Source organism: Lepidochelys kempii, chromosome 20, assembly GCF_965140265.1.
Source record: "Lepidochelys kempii isolate rLepKem1 chromosome 20, rLepKem1.hap2, whole genome shotgun sequence".
NCBI classification, from domain to species: Eukaryota; Metazoa; Chordata; order Testudines; family Cheloniidae; genus Lepidochelys; species Lepidochelys kempii.
In genome coordinates, this window is record NC_133275.1 from 20,057,466 (window position 1) to 20,073,520 (window position 16,055).

At 58.6% G+C, this 16,055-nt stretch overlaps 1 protein-coding gene across 9 annotated transcripts in view; it reads right to left on the minus strand.

The window, feature by feature from the left end:
• Positions 1-257: 257 nt before the first annotated feature.
• Positions 258-16,055, minus strand: part of ITGA5 (integrin subunit alpha 5) — a 69,011-nt gene continuing 53,213 nt past the window's right edge. For 5 of the 9 annotated variants that reach the window (XM_073318277.1, XM_073318274.1, XM_073318273.1 and 2 more), the window contains exons 19-30: positions 15,779-15,846; positions 13,946-14,096; positions 13,432-13,524; positions 12,613-12,692; positions 12,123-12,203; positions 11,698-11,803; positions 11,088-11,240; positions 8,520-8,621; positions 7,810-7,923; positions 3,828-4,414; positions 2,340-2,441; positions 1,883-1,971 (exon numbers count right to left, since the gene is read on the minus strand). In XM_073318277.1, coding sequence (XP_073174378.1) covers positions 2,342-2,441; positions 3,828-4,414; positions 7,810-7,923; positions 8,520-8,621; positions 11,088-11,240; positions 11,698-11,803; positions 12,123-12,203; positions 12,613-12,692; positions 13,432-13,524; positions 13,946-14,096; positions 15,779-15,846 — 1,635 coding nt within the window. In that variant the 3' untranslated portion in view covers positions 1,883-1,971; positions 2,340-2,341. Of the gene's footprint in view, positions 1,183-1,848; positions 1,972-2,339; positions 2,442-3,827; positions 4,415-7,809; positions 7,924-8,519; positions 8,622-11,087; positions 11,241-11,697; positions 11,804-12,122; positions 12,204-12,612; positions 12,693-13,431; positions 13,525-13,945; positions 14,097-15,778; positions 15,847-16,055 lie in introns of those variants that run through there. The other 4 variants (XM_073318282.1, XM_073318279.1, XM_073318280.1 and 1 more) reach the window with 2 other exon arrangements.

Below are 16,055 nucleotides of genomic sequence, written 5' to 3' on the forward strand. Positions count from 1 at the left end.
GGTCCTGCCAGGCTATGCCATCCCTGAGGGCCAGCATCGGAGGGCAGTGCAGGGCCAGCTCGGGGCCACCCCCGGATTTCAGACAGGAGACATAACATAATAATTTAGAGATGCTGCAAGCAGGCTGGAGGGGAAGGGGAATGGGGCTGGGGAGGGGGCTGGCCCTACAACGTGGGGTCAGTGCAAAGCGGGGAGCACCTGGGCCAGACCTCCAACCACATGAGAAAATTCCTGATCATAATTAAGAAGATTAATACTGACGTCGAAGGGTTTATTGCACTTGGAGAGACTTTAAATTAGAGCCCAGAATCCTGGCCGCAGCCCCTTGCCGGGCTGCGAGCTCAGGGCTGGTGCAGGCACAGCTGGCGGGCCATGGCTTCGGCTTCCTATGCTGCAATCTTTGGCATCGCTGAGAGTGGCCCCGAGGACCCCTGACTGGAAGTGTCCATCATGTCCTCGGGGGAGCTGCCTCAGACAGGAAGTGGGCTGGGGAAGGCAGGAAGTCCTGCCCAGCTCCATGGCGGTGGCTGCATGGGGTGATTGTGCTTGTCCAGCCGAGCTCCGGCAAGTCTGAGTGGACGGGCAGCTTGTAAACTGTCCAGTTCAGACTCCATGACCCTGTGCCAACACCAGCCGGCCGGACAGAGGGACGGCATTTCACGCTGGGCCGCGGGAGGAGTCCACGGCTCCGCAGAGCCCAGCAGGGCCTCCCGGCAGCCTTCAAGTATTGCCCATGGCTGGAGAGCGCCGCCCTCAGCATCTGACCCGCCGGGGCGCCCGCAGAGGCCAGTGGGTGGCTGCCGGGGTCTGGCGCCGAGGGGAGGCAGAGATGCCACCCCATAGGCACAGAGCGGGCAGGGTGCTCTCCAGTTGCTGCTGCAGTCCTGGGGGCTCACCTCATGGCCCCCCACGGTGGGGCTTCCTTGGGTCTGTGTCTGCCCCATTGGCAAGCTTGCTGGGTGCAGCCCGTTCTTGCTGTGCCAGGCCGCGCCGCCCCTCCCCGATGCTGCTCTGCGGCGGCCGCACCAGAAAAAGCAAACAAGACAGACAGACAAACAGAGCCCAGATGCGCAGAGCAGCCGGGCGGCCCTGGCCCCGCTATGCCTCTGAGGCCGCCTGTGGCTTGAGCTGAGCCTTCTCCATGGCCGTGCCGTAGGGCAGGGAGCGTTTGAAAAACCCCAGCTGCAGAGACAAGAGGCAGAGAAGCCGGGCAGCGAGCGCACAAGGCAGTACTGGAACCCCAGCACGCCCCAGCGGCCCCGAGAACGCCTGCCCCATCTCCCAGGCCCCCTGCTCCCGTCACCTGCCCCACTTCCGACCCCAGAGCTGGGCATAGAACCCAGGAATCCCAGCCCCTCCCCCTACTGATCCCCAAGCTCCAGAGCTGTAACTCCAGTCCTGGGTGGAGTTCTTTCTGGGAGACCCTCGCCTGCCCTTTCCCTGCTGGCACAGCCCCACCCTGGCACTGCTCTATCCCAGCCTGCGGAGAGCTCCCTCCTCCACTGGAGCCTGGTGGATGTTCACAGGTGTTGAGACCCCAGCCCACTGGCTCAGGACCTGCATGGTGCTGGTGTCTGTTCCCTGCCTGGGGAGGGAGGGATGCCCATGGGCAGCGAGAAGTGCTTGCTTCCCAGCTGCACGCCCGGGGAAGCTGGCACCGATTGCCCAGTGGTGCGGCGAGCCTTGCTGAGCTGAGTGACGCCTGCCAGCCCCGGTGCAGTGTGCCCGCAGGAGGACAGCCAGGCCTCTGCTCCCAGGGCTGGTTCTGGAGGCTGCTGGCCACCCCCCCGCACCCCAGCCCAGGCACTCTCCAGCTCCAGCCGGCTGCTCCCGGCCCCGTGCACTCACCTTGTACAGCACGTAGATGAGCAGTGCCAGCAGCAGCAGCCCGAGCAGGATGGCCAGGATGATGATCCAGAGCGGGACCCCGTGGCTGCTCTCCAGTTTCGCCCACTGAATCGCCGTGGACACCTGCCGACGCCGTGAGATGGGGAGGGTGAGACAGCAGCTGGGGCCTGAGCTCCCCTCAGAGCCTCCTGCTTCCCCAGCCTGTAGCAGGCTGCTCTCCTGAACCCCATGTGGGCCCAGACCTTGTTCCCACGCTCTGAGCTCCCAGAGCTGAGCTGTCAGGCCCAGAGAGCTGACCAGCCTGGAACGGCAGGTTAAGGCCCTCTCCTACACACGCACTCAGCTGGTCACTGGGCCTGGGGTGGGGGTGGTGGGGACCAGCCACAGGCTCCTCTCACCTGGGACTGGGCTGGGCTGGGCTTTGACTCTGCACCCCCCATATGTCCCCCTCTGCCCCATCCGCTCTGCATGGCCCATGGGCAGCCACTGACCTTTAAGGCCTCGCTGGGGTAATCCTGGGGCTGGATCTTGTAGGGCATCCTGTGGACCTGGTACACGGCCTCGCACTGCAGGGCCTGAGGCTGGTTCTCTTTCTGCAGGGAAACCCGGAAGGGCAGGTTGGCAACATACAGCAACAGGATCTGGAGGGTAGCGGGTGCCCTGGCGCAGCTGGGCAATGGCCGCGGGGAGAGGGCGGGCTCAGGACAGGGCTGGGCACTGCCAGCAATCAGCCCTTGGAGCTCATGCATGGCCCAGATGTCAGGGCAATTTGCTTCTGTCGGCCTCAGGTCCAGGAAGCCATGGGTGCTGGTAACACAGGGGTCAGCTAACAGCCCTGGAGGGGCTTTGCAAGATACAGCTGCCTTTGGGGTGGGGAGATGACCCACCCACAGAGCAGGGCACCACCAGAATAGAATCATAGAATCATAGAATATCAGGGTTGGAAGGGACCCCAGAAGGTCATCTAGTCCAACCTCCTGCTCAAAGCAGGACCAATTCCCAGTTAAATCATCCCAGCCAGGGCTTTGTCAAGCCTGACCTTAAAAACCTCTAAGGAAGGAGATTCTACCACCTCCCTAGGTAACGCATTCCAGTGTTTCACCACCCTCTTAGTGAAAAAGTTTTTCCTAATATCCAATCTAAACCTCCCCCACTGCAACTTGAGACCATTACTCCTCGTTCTGTCATCTGCTACCATTGAGAACAGTCTAGAGCCATCCTCTTTGGAACCCCCTTTCAGGTAGTTGAAAGCAGCTATCAAATCCCCCCTCATTCTTCTCTTCTGCAGGCTAAACAATCCCAGCTCCCTCAGCCTCTCCTCATAACTCATGTGTTCCAGTCCCCTAATCATTTTTGTTGCCCTTCGCTGGACTCTCTCCAATTTATCCACATCCTTCTTGAAGTGTGGGGCCCAAAACTGGACACAGTACTCCAGATGAGGCCTCACCAATGTCGAATAGAGGGGAACGATCACGTCCCTCGATCTGCTCGCTATGCCCCTACTTATACATCCCAAAATGCCATTGGCCTTCTTGGCAACAAGGGCACACTGCTGACTCATATCCAGCTTCTCGTCCACTGTCACCCCTAGGTCCTTTTCTGCAGAACCGCTGCCTAGCCATTCGGTCCCTAGTCTGTAGCTGTGCATTGGGTTCTTCCGTCCTAAGTGCAGGACCCTGCACTTATCCTTATTGAACCTCATCAGATTCCTTTTGGCCCAATCTTCCAATTGGTCTAGGTCCTTCTGTATCCTATCCCTCCCCTCCAGCGTATCTACCACTCCTCCCAGTTTAGTATCATCCGCAAATTTGCTGAGAGTGCAATCCACACCATCCTCCAGATCATTTATGAAGATATTGAATAAAACCGGCCCCAGGACCGACCCCTGGGGCACTCCACTTGATACCGGCTGCCAACTAGACATGGAGCCATTGATCACTACCCGTTGAGCCCGACAATTTAGCCAGCTTTCTACCCACCTTATGGTGCATTCATCCAGCCCATACTTCCTTAACTTGCTGACAAGAATACTATGGGAGACCGTGTCAAAAGCTTTGCTAAAGTCAAGAAACAATACATCCACTGCTTTCCCTTCATCCACAGAACCAGTAATCTCATCATAAAAGGCGATTAGATTAGTCAGGCATGACCTTCCCTTGGTGAATCCATGCTGGCTGTTCCTGATCACTTTCCTCTCATGCAAGTGCTTCAGGATTGATTCTTTGAGGACCTGCTCCATGATTTTTCCAGGGACTGAGGTGAGGCTGACTGGCCTGTAGTTCCCAGGATCTTCCTTCTTCCCTTTTTTAAAGATTGGCACTACATTAGCCTTTTTCCAGTCATCCGGGACTTCCCCGGTTCGCCACGAGTTTTCAAAGATAATGGCCAGTGGCTCTGCAATCACAGCCGCCAATTCCTTCAGCACTCTCGGATGCAACTCGTCCGGCCCCATGGACTTGTGCACGTCCAGCTTTTCTAAATAGTCCCTAACCGCCTCTATCTCCACAGAGGGCTGGCCATCTCTTCCGCATTTTGTGATGCCCAGCGCAGCAGTCTGGGAGCTGACCTTGTTAGTGAAAACAGAGGCAAAAAAAGCATTGAGTACATTAGCTTTTTCCACATCCTCTGTCACTAGGTTGCCTCCCTCATTCAGTAAGGGGCCCACACATTCCTTGGCTTTCTTCTTGTTGCCAACATACCTGAAGAAACCCTTCTTGTTACTCTTGACATCTCTGGCTAGCTGCAGCTCCAGGTGCGATTTGGCCCTCCTGATAACATTCCTACATGCCCGAGCAATATTTTTATACTCTTCCCTGGTCATATGTCCAACCTTCCACTTCTTGTAAGCTTCTTTTTTATGTTTAAGATCCGCTAGGATTTCACCATTAAGCCAAGTTGGTCGCCTGCCATATTTACTATTCTTTCGACTCATCGGGATGGTTTGTCCCTGTAACCTCAACAGGGATTCCTTGAAATACAGCCAGCTCTCCTGGACTCCTTTCCCCTTCAAGTTAGTCCCCCAGGGGATCCTGGCCATCCGTTCCCTGAGGGAGTCGAAGTCTGCTTTCCTGAAGTCCAGGGTCCGTATCCTGCTGCTTACCTTTGTTCCCTGCGTCAGGATCCTGAACTCAACCAACTCATGGTCACTGCCTCCCAGATTCCCATCCACTTTTGCTTCCCCCACTAATTCTACCCGGTTTGTGAGCAGCAGGTCAAGAAAAGGCCAGGACGCTGGTTTTACACCTTCCCTCCACTACCCTTTGAGCAGCACAGTCAGCCCTTCACCCCTGGCACCCAACTTGCCCCCCGCAGCACAGCCATTCTCACCCTGGGGGCACCCACACTGCAGCATAACACCCCCTTATGCTGCATTGGGGTCAGGACTGAGTAAGGGGAGAGCATCCCCCAATGCTTCCTGCACACCCTGGGTGCTCTTTGCTGGTCTCCCATCTCAGCATTGACCAGGGCTGATCCTGCTTAGCTGGAAAGGCCCAACAGGCACCAAGAGCAGCATGCAACAGCTCCAGCTCAGCTCTAAGCTACCAGCTGTGGGGCTGCCATAACAGCAGGGCTGACGCTGCACCGGAAAAAGCTGCGATGGGTGACCCCAGATACAGTTGCAGCGAAGGGATCCTGGCTGGGGTTAGGAGAAGGGAAAGGACGAGCTGACCAGGCTGCAATCAGGGGACACTGGGCTCTGTCCTGGGCAAATTTCGTTAATGATCTGGAGGATGGCGTGGATTGCACCCTCAGGTTTGCAGATGACCCTGAACTGGGAGGAGTGGTAGATACGCTGGAGGGCAGGGACAGGATACAGAGGGACCTAGACAAATTGGAGGATTGGGCCAAAAGAAATCTGATGAGATTCAACAAGGACAAGTGCAGAGCCCTGCACTTAGGATGGAAGAATCCCATGCACTGCTACAGACTAGGGACCGAATGGCTAGGGAGCAGTTCTGCAGAAAGGGACCCGTGAATTACAGTGGATGAGAAGCTGGATATGAGTCAACAGTGTGCCCTTGTTGCCAAGAAGGCTAACAGCATTTTGGGCTGTATAAGTAGGGGCATTGCCAGCAGATCGAGGGATGTGATCATTCTCCTCTATTCAGCATTGGTGAGACCTCACCTGGAGTATCAAGTGGAGTGCCCCAAGGGTCGGTCCTGGGGCCGGTTTTGTTCAATATCTTCATAAATGATCTGGAGGATGGTGTGGATTGCACCCTCAGCAAATTTGCGGATGATACTATACTGGGAGGAGTGGTGGATACGCTGGAGGGGAGGGATAGGATACAGAAGGACCTAGAGAAATTGGAGGATTGGGCCAAAAGAAATCTGATGAGGTTCAATAAGGATAAGTGCAGGGTCCTGCACTTAGGATGGAAGAATCCAATGCACCGCTACAGACTAGGGACCGAATGGCTAGGCAGCAGTTCTGCGGAAAAGGACCTAGGGGTGACAGTGGATGAGAAGCTGGATATGAGTCAGCAGTGTGCCCTTGTTGCCAAGAAGGCCAATGGCATTTTGGGATGTATAAGTAGGGGCATAGCGAGCAGATCGAGGGACGTGATCGTTCCCCTCTATTCGACATTGGTGAGGCCTCATCTGGAGTACTGTGTCCAGTTTTGGGCCCCACACTACAAGAAGGATGTGGATAAATTGGAGAGAGTCCAGCGAAGGGCAACAAAAATGATTAGGGGTCTAGAAGACATGACTTATGAGGAGAGGCTGAGGGAGCTGGGATTGTTTAGCCTGCAGAAGAGAAGAATGAGGGGGGATTTGATAGCTGCTTTCAACTACCTGAAAGGGGGTTCCAAAGAGGATGGCTCTAGACTGTTCTCAATGGTAGCAGATGACAGAACGAGGAGTAATGGTCTCAAGTTGCAGTGGGGGAGGTCTAGGTTGGATATTAGGAAAAACTTTTTCACTAAGAGGGTGGTGAAACACTGGAATGCGTTACCTAGGGAGGTGGTAGAATCTCCTTCCCTAGAGGTTTTTAAGGTCAGGCTTGAGAAAGCCCTGGCTGGGACGATTTAGTTGGGGATTGGTCCTGCTTTGAGCAGGAGGTTGGACTAGATGACCTCCTGAGGTCTCTTCCTACCCTGATATTCTATGATTCTATGAAACAGATGTGAATTTGTGGTTGCAACAAGCAATGGAGCTGGGAGAGTGCAGGGGTTGGGATGGCTACCAGGTGCTGTTATCACTTCACATCTGGACACAGGCTGGCAGACAGGCACCCAGCTAACCCTTGCTGTGGGGCTGAGCAGGCAGGTGCATTGCTGCAGGCCTGCGAGATGGCTGAGCAGGCAGGTGCATTGCTGGGGATTGCTTGGGGGCTGGGCAGGCTGGTGCCGTGTGCCACCCACACATTGCAGCAATCCTTGGAAGCAGCTGACACCGCCCAGGGTGATTCTCGCGAGTTGGTCTGGAGGAGTGGAGGGGGGGGCGAGACCCCGTTTACCCCTTCCCAGGTAGGATGGGTCTGAGCAAAGAACCTGGTTGGGAGGGAGCAACAGGTGCCCTGGGATTCTGTGGAGACTCAGGGAGCTCATCCGTGTCACAGCTCCCCTGGTGTGGGGATGTGTGTGGGGGGTGGTGGTGGGGGGAGTTCCTAGAGAGACCCCAGGGCAGGGCTGAGTGAGTGGGAGCTGCAATGTGGGGCCTCCATGCAGACAGACAGATGGCAGAGCCAGCCTGCCCAGAGCAGGGAAAAGGGAGCCCCACCCCCAGCCTGCCAAACACACTGGCAAATGGAAGGAGCCACGCAGACACCCAGGGCTGGAGGGGACTGAGGCACTAAAGAGAAGCCGACAGCCCTGGGGGACAGACAGCGACTCAGGAGGCCCCTGCTGACAGGAAAGCTGAGGCCCCAGGCTAGGCCCACATGGGGAGCATGTGTGGGGGGCTCCCAGACATGGCTGCCCTGGGGGTGGGGGTGGGAGGGGACAGAGCAGCACTCACCTGCTGGAAAGTTTTGGCCCATATCCGGAAGTAGAGCTTCAGGCTGACCCGCTGCTGCCTCTGCAGCAACCCCACCTGGCAGGTCAGCTGGAAGCACTCAGCCTCGGGGCACTTCTGTGGGGAGAGGCCATTGGACAGAGGGTCAGGGACACAGCAAGGGTTGGGGCCCAGCAGAATAGAAGTGACCATCTCCAACATTAGACCTTGGGACACCTGTGGCTGCTGGCAAGCAGCCCCAGGAATGGGGGCTCGGTGGAGACAGCCCGGGCTGAGAGCCCAGTGACTGGGATTAGCTTCAGCATTCTGAAAGGCAGAGCAACCATCGCTGGTGCCAGGCTCTGCATGGAAAAGGAGGCTGGTAGCAGTGGCAGAACCAGAATGCAGCCACCTCTGGTGCAGGACAGCACACAGCAGTGCTGCGTGGGAGTGGGAGGAGAAATCTGAATCCACGTGCAATGGCAGGAGCCTGGATGCACCAAACACTCCTGAATTAGAACAGGGCAAGGACATGGATAACACTCTGCTCATGCGTGCCAGGCCCGTAGGCCCTGGGGAGTGGGTGTCGATTCATGACTCTCCACTCCAGGGCTGGGTGGAGACTCATTTTTGTGCACTGTTCCCCTAGCAGTCACAGGGCACTCTGGGCGCAGCTGCACACAGAAATCAACGACCCCTGGCCTGGGGTGTGCAGAGTTCAGAGAAGCACTGACCAGGGTGTGAGGGCTCCCGGAGGCCCCACTGCTCCGCGCCGCGTCTCGTCTCTGCAGATAATGCTGCTCCGAGCTGGGAGAGGCGGTGGGTCTCTGCTCCAGCTGCAAACACATTCCAAGGAGAGTGAGTCACCTTCGTTTGGCCCCCCACATGCCCTGTGCAAGGGAAGGGCAGGGTGGGGATGCCAGGCCTGCAAGATCCCTGCTAGATCCCACCCCCACTGGTAAAGGCAAGCACTTCTGACCTGTCCCACAGCTGCCAACCCCTCTGACTCCAATCCAGCTGTGACCCTTGCAAGAGAGATGCCAGCTCTTGCCCAGGCTTTAGGCACTAGCTAAGAACTGACGACTTTGTAGCTGGAGACCAGACCAGGTCACCTGTACATTAGCTTTGCTCAAAATGGATATTAGTCTTATAAAAATGTTTTTAGTGTCTAGACTCTATGGAATGCTTGTACATTGCTGTGTGTATTACTTCTGGGTCAATTCTGCACCACTGCACATGCGCAGAATTCATGTGCCGTGCAGACTTTTTTTCTCAGCAGAAAATACATTCGGCTGAGACGTGCTGCAGCTACACCTTTCACCCACCAGAGGCTGCTGTGGCGCCAGAACAGAGCCGCCACTCCCAGGCAGGAGCAGCGCCAGCTGCAGATAGGGAAGAGAAGAGGCTGCATTCCTCTAGCGCCCTGCCTGTGGGACCAGGTCAGGAGGCTTGGGCTCTGGGGCAGATGGACAGTGTGTGGCACATGGGGCTTCTGGGTGGGGCCCACAGACTGGGATTCAGAAGGGCTAGTGGGAGGGAAGACTGGAGCAGTGGCTGAATGGGAGTGGGGGGTGGCTGAGTGAGGGCGCAGGGGCACATGTGGACAAGGGGTGCAGGGACATATGGGGGAGGGGGTCAGCCAGTGTCCGCATTGTGAAGGCTCCCTAACAATCCCCCTTCTCCCCTGAAAAAAACCCTGTTCCATACTTTTCCCACCCACACCCAACAATCCTCCAAGTTCACATCCAGGCTTCTTCCCAGCAATTACTTCCCTCTCCCTCAGCTCCTATGTTACCCTGATTCCAACCAGCCTTTGCACTGCTTCTGAGGAGGGCAGGAAATATGGTTCTGTATTGTAGTTTAAATGAATTATTACTCAAAGTTCTGTATTAATATGCCTAGTAAGGCATCTATTTGTCAATAAACATTCAGGAAATGTTTTTTGTTGTTTGTATTGTTACAGACAGACTTGCTGACAGGTATTTTGGAATAAATTACCAAAATATTGGAACTAATCTGATTATACTGTGTTATTTTGATAAATAAAATTTGCAGAATTTTAAAATATTGTGTGCAGAATTTTTAGGCACAGAATTCCCCCAGGAGTAATGTATTCATTTCACTGATAATGTCTGGGTCCCATGGTATAAGGTCAGATTTCAGTGTCTGCTCTGTAATGTGAAAGTGTTTGCTTTGAAACTGCCAATAGAACCAGACAAACCACTGGGGAATGTCAGAGGACAAAAGACCCTCCACCCAAGAAGAGGAGACATGCACATGGACTCATCCCATCATCCTGAACTCTGGGGGAAGGGAATAAAAATTTCTCACAAGAAGAAACAGCATCTTTTTGGCTGTTTGAACTCTGAAGGGCCAGAGACCCCCAGGGGATTCAAAGACACTTGGAAAAGACAGATCACTACAATGCTTTCCCTCTTAGGACTGAGATGGTAACTCATGGTGTGTGTACATTTGCTTGCTTTAACCTGTAAATAACTCCCTTATTGCTTTTTCTTAGTTAATAAACCTTTAAACAGTTAAGTAAAGAACTGGCTCTTTGGAGTAGGATCTAGAGCATCAGTTGATCTGGGGTAAGTGACTGGTCTCTTGGATGTGGTGTGATTTTTGGTGTGTGTGACTATTTATCATTAAGTCCAGTGGCAAAACAGACTGGAGAGTCTGAGGGGAGGGTCTGTGACTCCATGGTAAGGCTGGTACAGCAATCCAGGAGTTCACACTTGTTACTGGCTTAGTGAAATCGAATTACAGAACATACCACCCGCTTGGGGCATCTGCCCTGCTTCTGACAGTCTGCCTGACTCGGCACTCAAGGTCCTGAGCCGCTCCAAGCAACGTGACATCGGCAACAGGAGCCAAGAAGGGGCATGGGATGGCATCCCCCGCACAGAAACACACGATACAATTCAATGCCATCGGTCATTGCTAGAGCAGGGGCTGCGGGTGGCAATGAGGAGCATGGGGCGCAGGGTGAGAGTAGCAGGAGCTTTAGATCAGGACTGGGGCATTAGCAGGTTTCCCAGAAGCTCTCACCTCCTCTGTGCTTGTCCCTCCCAATTCACTAATTTTTGCGATTCCTGAAACAAACTCCAACCCCCACCCAACTGCCAGCCCCTGGAAGCCCTGACTCAGCACATGGCTGGCCCAACCTGAGCCCCTGCTGCCCTGCCCCAGGCCCCTATGCAGACAGTGTGGTTAGGGGACTGCCCCCTAGTGGAGAGCCCCAGCCCATCGCAGCACACAAAAGCTCGCCCTGCCCGGGGCCAACCCTGCGTTCCAGTTACCTGCAGCTTCAACGGGTTGACAGGCTGGCTGGAGGTGCAGTTGGCCGGCACCAAGTAGCTGGTCACGTACATCACCGGTTTCCCCTGGAAGCTCACAGGGCAGCTCAGCTCCAGGACCCCATGGCTGATGGTGCTGGGACCCTCATTCACCAGCTGCAAGGGGAGAGAGGGAGTGAGAGGGTCTGTGCCAGGCAGCAGTGTCCTGCGGGGTGCCGGGCTCACCGGGAATGGGGCAGCCCACCTGGCTGTGCCGTGGCCTCCCGGGGCCCATGACCCCCAGGCAAGAGGAGAGGAGAAAGCAGGGAGTGGGACATTCCAGCTGGCCTGGATGGAGTGCCCCGGTGGAGTGTGCACCCGCCCCAAATATTCCCTCTCAGTATGGGCCCCCAGGGCCTCCCGATCAGACGAGCTCCATAGGCAGCCCCTCTCCTCCCATACTGGCCCCACAGAACCTCCCTCCCCAACCTGTCCTGGCCCCACAGCCCCCCCGCTATCCCCCAGCAGAGGGGCTGGAAGATTGGACTGCTTCCACCCAGCCTGCAGGGGGTATGGCGCTGCTCCCTGCCCCGATGCTGCCAGCCAGGGGAGCTGTGCTGCGAATGACACCCACCTCATACACATGCTGCACCTCGGGGCCCACATCCTGCTCCTTCTCTGGATTTCTGCCAGGCTTCCAGCCCAAGATGGGGAAGGACACGGCCTCAGGCTTGGAGACCCTGCGGGGCAGGCGCAGGTGGTCACTGGCTGCTGGCCCTGGGGATCTGTCTCCGCAGCCCAGTCAGCCTCTGCAGCGTGGAGCCACTGGCGATCTGCGCTGAGAGCTGCTGAACTTGTGTCATGCAGGGGCCACAGAACAGCCACAGCTGGGCCAGGGCTTCCCTGCCCGCCTGGGCAGGATGTGAATTAGTGACTGGGGGAGGGGGCTATTTTCTGGAGGGGCGCTGGGGGGCTACAAAGGAGCAGCTAGCAGGACCTGGACTCAGTGCTGGCCCCCCCAAGGCCAGGCCCCCTTGGCTCAAGGCTGGGCACACTCACCCGTGGGAGGAGACCCTGGCGGAGGCCTTGACGCGGAGTGGGAACGCCACCACCTCGCTGCGGGAGTTGTTCTCGTTCTTGCTGTGGAGAGAGCAGAGCGCGTCACGGAGCAGCCCGCTCCCCCGCAATGGCTCCCTGCTGCGCCCCGCATGGCTCCCTGCTCCCCTGCATGGGACGGCCCACTCCCTCCGTGGGGACAGCCCTGGCACCGCCGGGCCTGGCCAGTCAGAGCCCCGGCACCTCTGGACTTGCCACATTTGTTAAGAATGTAAAAAAGTTGCTTGAGCCCCGACACCTCTTTCATTACAAATTAAGCCCTGGGTGCATCTGGGCTCCTGCATGGGGGTGCCCCAGCCTGGGATCCTCCCTAAGGGAGCAATAGGGCTATGGGAGTGGGGAGCCCTGACCCCAACCCATACCTGGGGAGGGCGGGTCTCAGAGTGGGGGAGGGACGCGGGTGGGGGGGGAAGAAAAGGATGCCTGGCATTACCTCCGGATCTGGAACTCGAACTGGATGGTCTTCTTGTTATCACGAAGATGGGGGACGGTGAAGCGCAGGCCCCCCCAGAGCTGGGGGACAGAGGAGAGTTAATGGCTCCATTCTCCCAGCTCCCTGGAAGGACCTAGCTCCCCACCCGCCCCTGATGTGCCCATTGTCCCGTGACAGCCCAGCTCCCCATCTGCCCCCAATGTGTCCCCCGGCCCCTGACAGCCCAGCTCCCTGTCCTCCCCTCTCCCCCAAACTGCCCCCGGCCCCTCACAGCCCAGCTCCCTGCCCTCCCCTCTCCCCCAAACTGCCCCCGGCCTCTCACAGCCCAGCTCCCTGCCCACCCCCTCCCCTGATCTGCCCCCAGCTCCCTGCCCGCCCCTGACGTGCCCCCGGCCCCTGGGCTCATCCGTAGGAGAGCTGGGCCCTCGGCAACACATGCCAGCAGCAGATTTCCTGGGAACAAAGGGAAAAATTCCCTGTCTGCCCCACCCCCACTCCCCAGCTCCCCAATGCCCAGCTGTCCCAGCGCCCCACATACCGCAGCATGCAGCCACCCTTGTGCCCCACTGGCCTTGCCCTTCCCAATGCCCACCTGCCCTAGCACCCAACCACCCCCACACCCGGAGCCTCACCAGGCCAGGCACCCCAAAACCCCACCCTCCCCACTCCCCAATGCCAGACACCTCAGTGCCATGGCACCCAGCTGTCCTGCCTGGCCTCTCAGTTGGGTGGCCATTCCCAGGGGGCAGAGGGCACTGCCCAGTGAGGACTGCCCGGGGCAGCTCTCCAGGGTGCTCCAGCTGTGGGACAGCTACTCACACTGGTGCCAGACTTCATGGGGTTGCCGAGGTCACAGATCACCATGCGGGTCCGGTTCACTGACTCGTAGGCGCAGCTCAGGTTGGTGAAGTTCTGAGCAGGAGGGGAAGGAAGCTGGGATCAGAGCAGGGCTGCAGGGGAAGGGGGTCTGCAGAGGACGGGGAATGGAGGGGAGAGGAGATACCGGGCCCTCTGCCCGTACCCACCCTGCTGTGGGGAGCAGAGGCACACCTGAGCCCCCCTGCAGGAGTCCCGTCCCCAGGGGTCCCCTTACAGCAGGCAGCACATGCCAGGCCACCCTGTTCCGGGGGCTCACACTGGCACCGAGGGGCCCATGCCAAGGAGCTGCAGCCCCGAGCCAGGGCCATGGGCCCCATGGCACTGCGAGGGAGCAGCCGGGAGCAATGTCCCTGGAGCCTGCATCACTCCCAGAGCAGAGGGCCTTGCCCAGCTGTGACCCAGCTGCAGCATGGCTTGCGGGGTGCTCTGATCCCCGGGTGTCTCTGCCACCTACCCCATGGTTGCGGATCACCCCAGAGTAGTCAGCCTCAGCGGGCAGGATGACGTAGAGCTCGGCTTCGTAGGCGCCACCCTCCCCGCGGTTGCGGGCGTTGAAGGTCAGGTTCAGGGCATTCTTGTCACCCAGGTACACCACGCTGTGCTCCCTGCAGGGCACAACGGGCATGAGAACCAGCGGGCACATCCTGGCCTTGGCCCTGCCACAGGCAGAGACACGGCCCCTCCCGCCCCGGCACGGCATGACCAGTCTACCTGCTGCCTGCACCGCGCCTGCCAGCCAGAACCCCCATTCAGCAGCTCGTGGGGGGGACCCTGCTGTTCACACAGCTGTGCCCACGCTGCCTGCGCTCCGCCCAGCTCCGCTTACACTCAGCGCCAGGCTAAGGGCTTCCATATGTGGGCACAGCTGCTTTGCGTTAGGCCACGTGTGTGGGGGAGGGGGAGTCACGTCGCCCACGCAGCTGGGGTACCGCAGCGGGCCTCCTCCAGGCCGGGCTCAGAGCTCTGCGAGGGAGGGGGCTGAGCTCCTGCCCTCCTCTCACCACATCGGGGCCTTGCCAGGAGGATGAGCACCACACCAGACCCAGCCGCCTCAGGCCCACGGGGCCGGGAGAAACTGGAGCAGGTCCAGAGCAGAGGGGGACACTCTGGGCAGCGTCCCCGGGCTCCCATCCAGCACCAGACAGAGGCGATCCCCACCCCACCCCACTGACCTGGGGCCTCCGGGGACTGCCCAGCCCCACACCCAGGGGGCAGCTCTCCTCTCACACCCCATGATCCAGAGAGCAGGGCACTATCAGCCACTGGGCACCCTGGGCAGCAGGAGAGGGAGGGAGGGAGGTGGAAGAAAAGGAAGCTGATGGGGGGGGGGGGGAAGCTGGCACCCTGCTGTAGGGTACCTGAGCCATGACCCCCAGACACCACTCCTGCGCTGTCCCAGCCAGATCTGGGCAGACCTGCCCCAAAGCCCAAGGCAGCAGGTGCCCTGAGGAACAGCCCCACCTCGTGGTGAGGTAAAAAAACTCCCCAGGGTCTCTGCCACACGCAAGCACCCAGAAAAGATGGGGCTGCAGCCCGGAAACCCAGCCTGGGGGAGCAGCATCACTCATAGCCCCCTCCCTCCCCACCCCCAGCGCTAACCGCCCCTCCGTAGCCTTAACTGTGCCCCCTCCCTGCTCCGGCCCGCTGGCAACTCATGCACAATGCCCTGCTCTCATCCACCTGGGCGGCTGGCCTTGATCTTTGCTCCCAGCCCTCTGCACCCTCAGCCTGACGGGGGTTGCGGGGGGTTGCCCTATGCCCGGGCTTCCCAGAGCATCCTCAGCGCTGGTCCCAGCATGGACCCTTCACTGAGACGTGGGCAGGGTGCTGGAGGCTAGGGATGTAACTCAGGAGTCCTAGCTCCCAGCCTGTAGAGGTGATGCATGGGGGGCCCCACGTGGGGTCATGCCCCCCCGCAATTTCTTCCAGGGTTTGCCGGCCAGGCCCCTCCCCTTTGAGGCAGCTCCTGGTGCTGGCAAGCTGCAAGCTGCGGCGGTGGGGAGAGGGAGCAGCAAACAGCTGGGAGCTGCAGGGAAGGGCGGCTAGGGTTGGGGGGAGGCGTGACTCAAGTTGTTTGGGGGGGAACCTTTAAATTGTGCCCCCCCCCCCGCTATCATCAGGCACCAGTCGTCTCTGCCAGCCAGCACCGCTAGACCACATCCCCCCACAGGGCGGGGCTGCTCCCCCTGGGCAGACTGCTGCCCACAGCTCACCCCACGCTCTGAGCTGGTCACTGCAGATGCCCCCCGGCATTGCCCCTGCCCGAAGTGCCTCCTGCCAGCCTTACCCAAAGACGTCAAGCTGCAGGTCGGGGACGCAGATATTGTCCTCGCCACAGTCCAGCTGGATCTGGGCCTGGAGGTCAGAGAGAAGGGGTGCGGGTCTGTGTGAGCAGCCCTGCAACCTGTGTCCCTTGGTCATGGGGTACCCCCTCCCCTGCTGTCTCTACAGTGACAGCAGCCTCCTTGCCCCACAACTGGCCCCCCCAAGGCGGCTCTCCTGAGCCTGGTGCAGACCACGGAGCTGCCCAGCTTAGCACTCAAGGCCCTGCCCCAGCGCTCTGC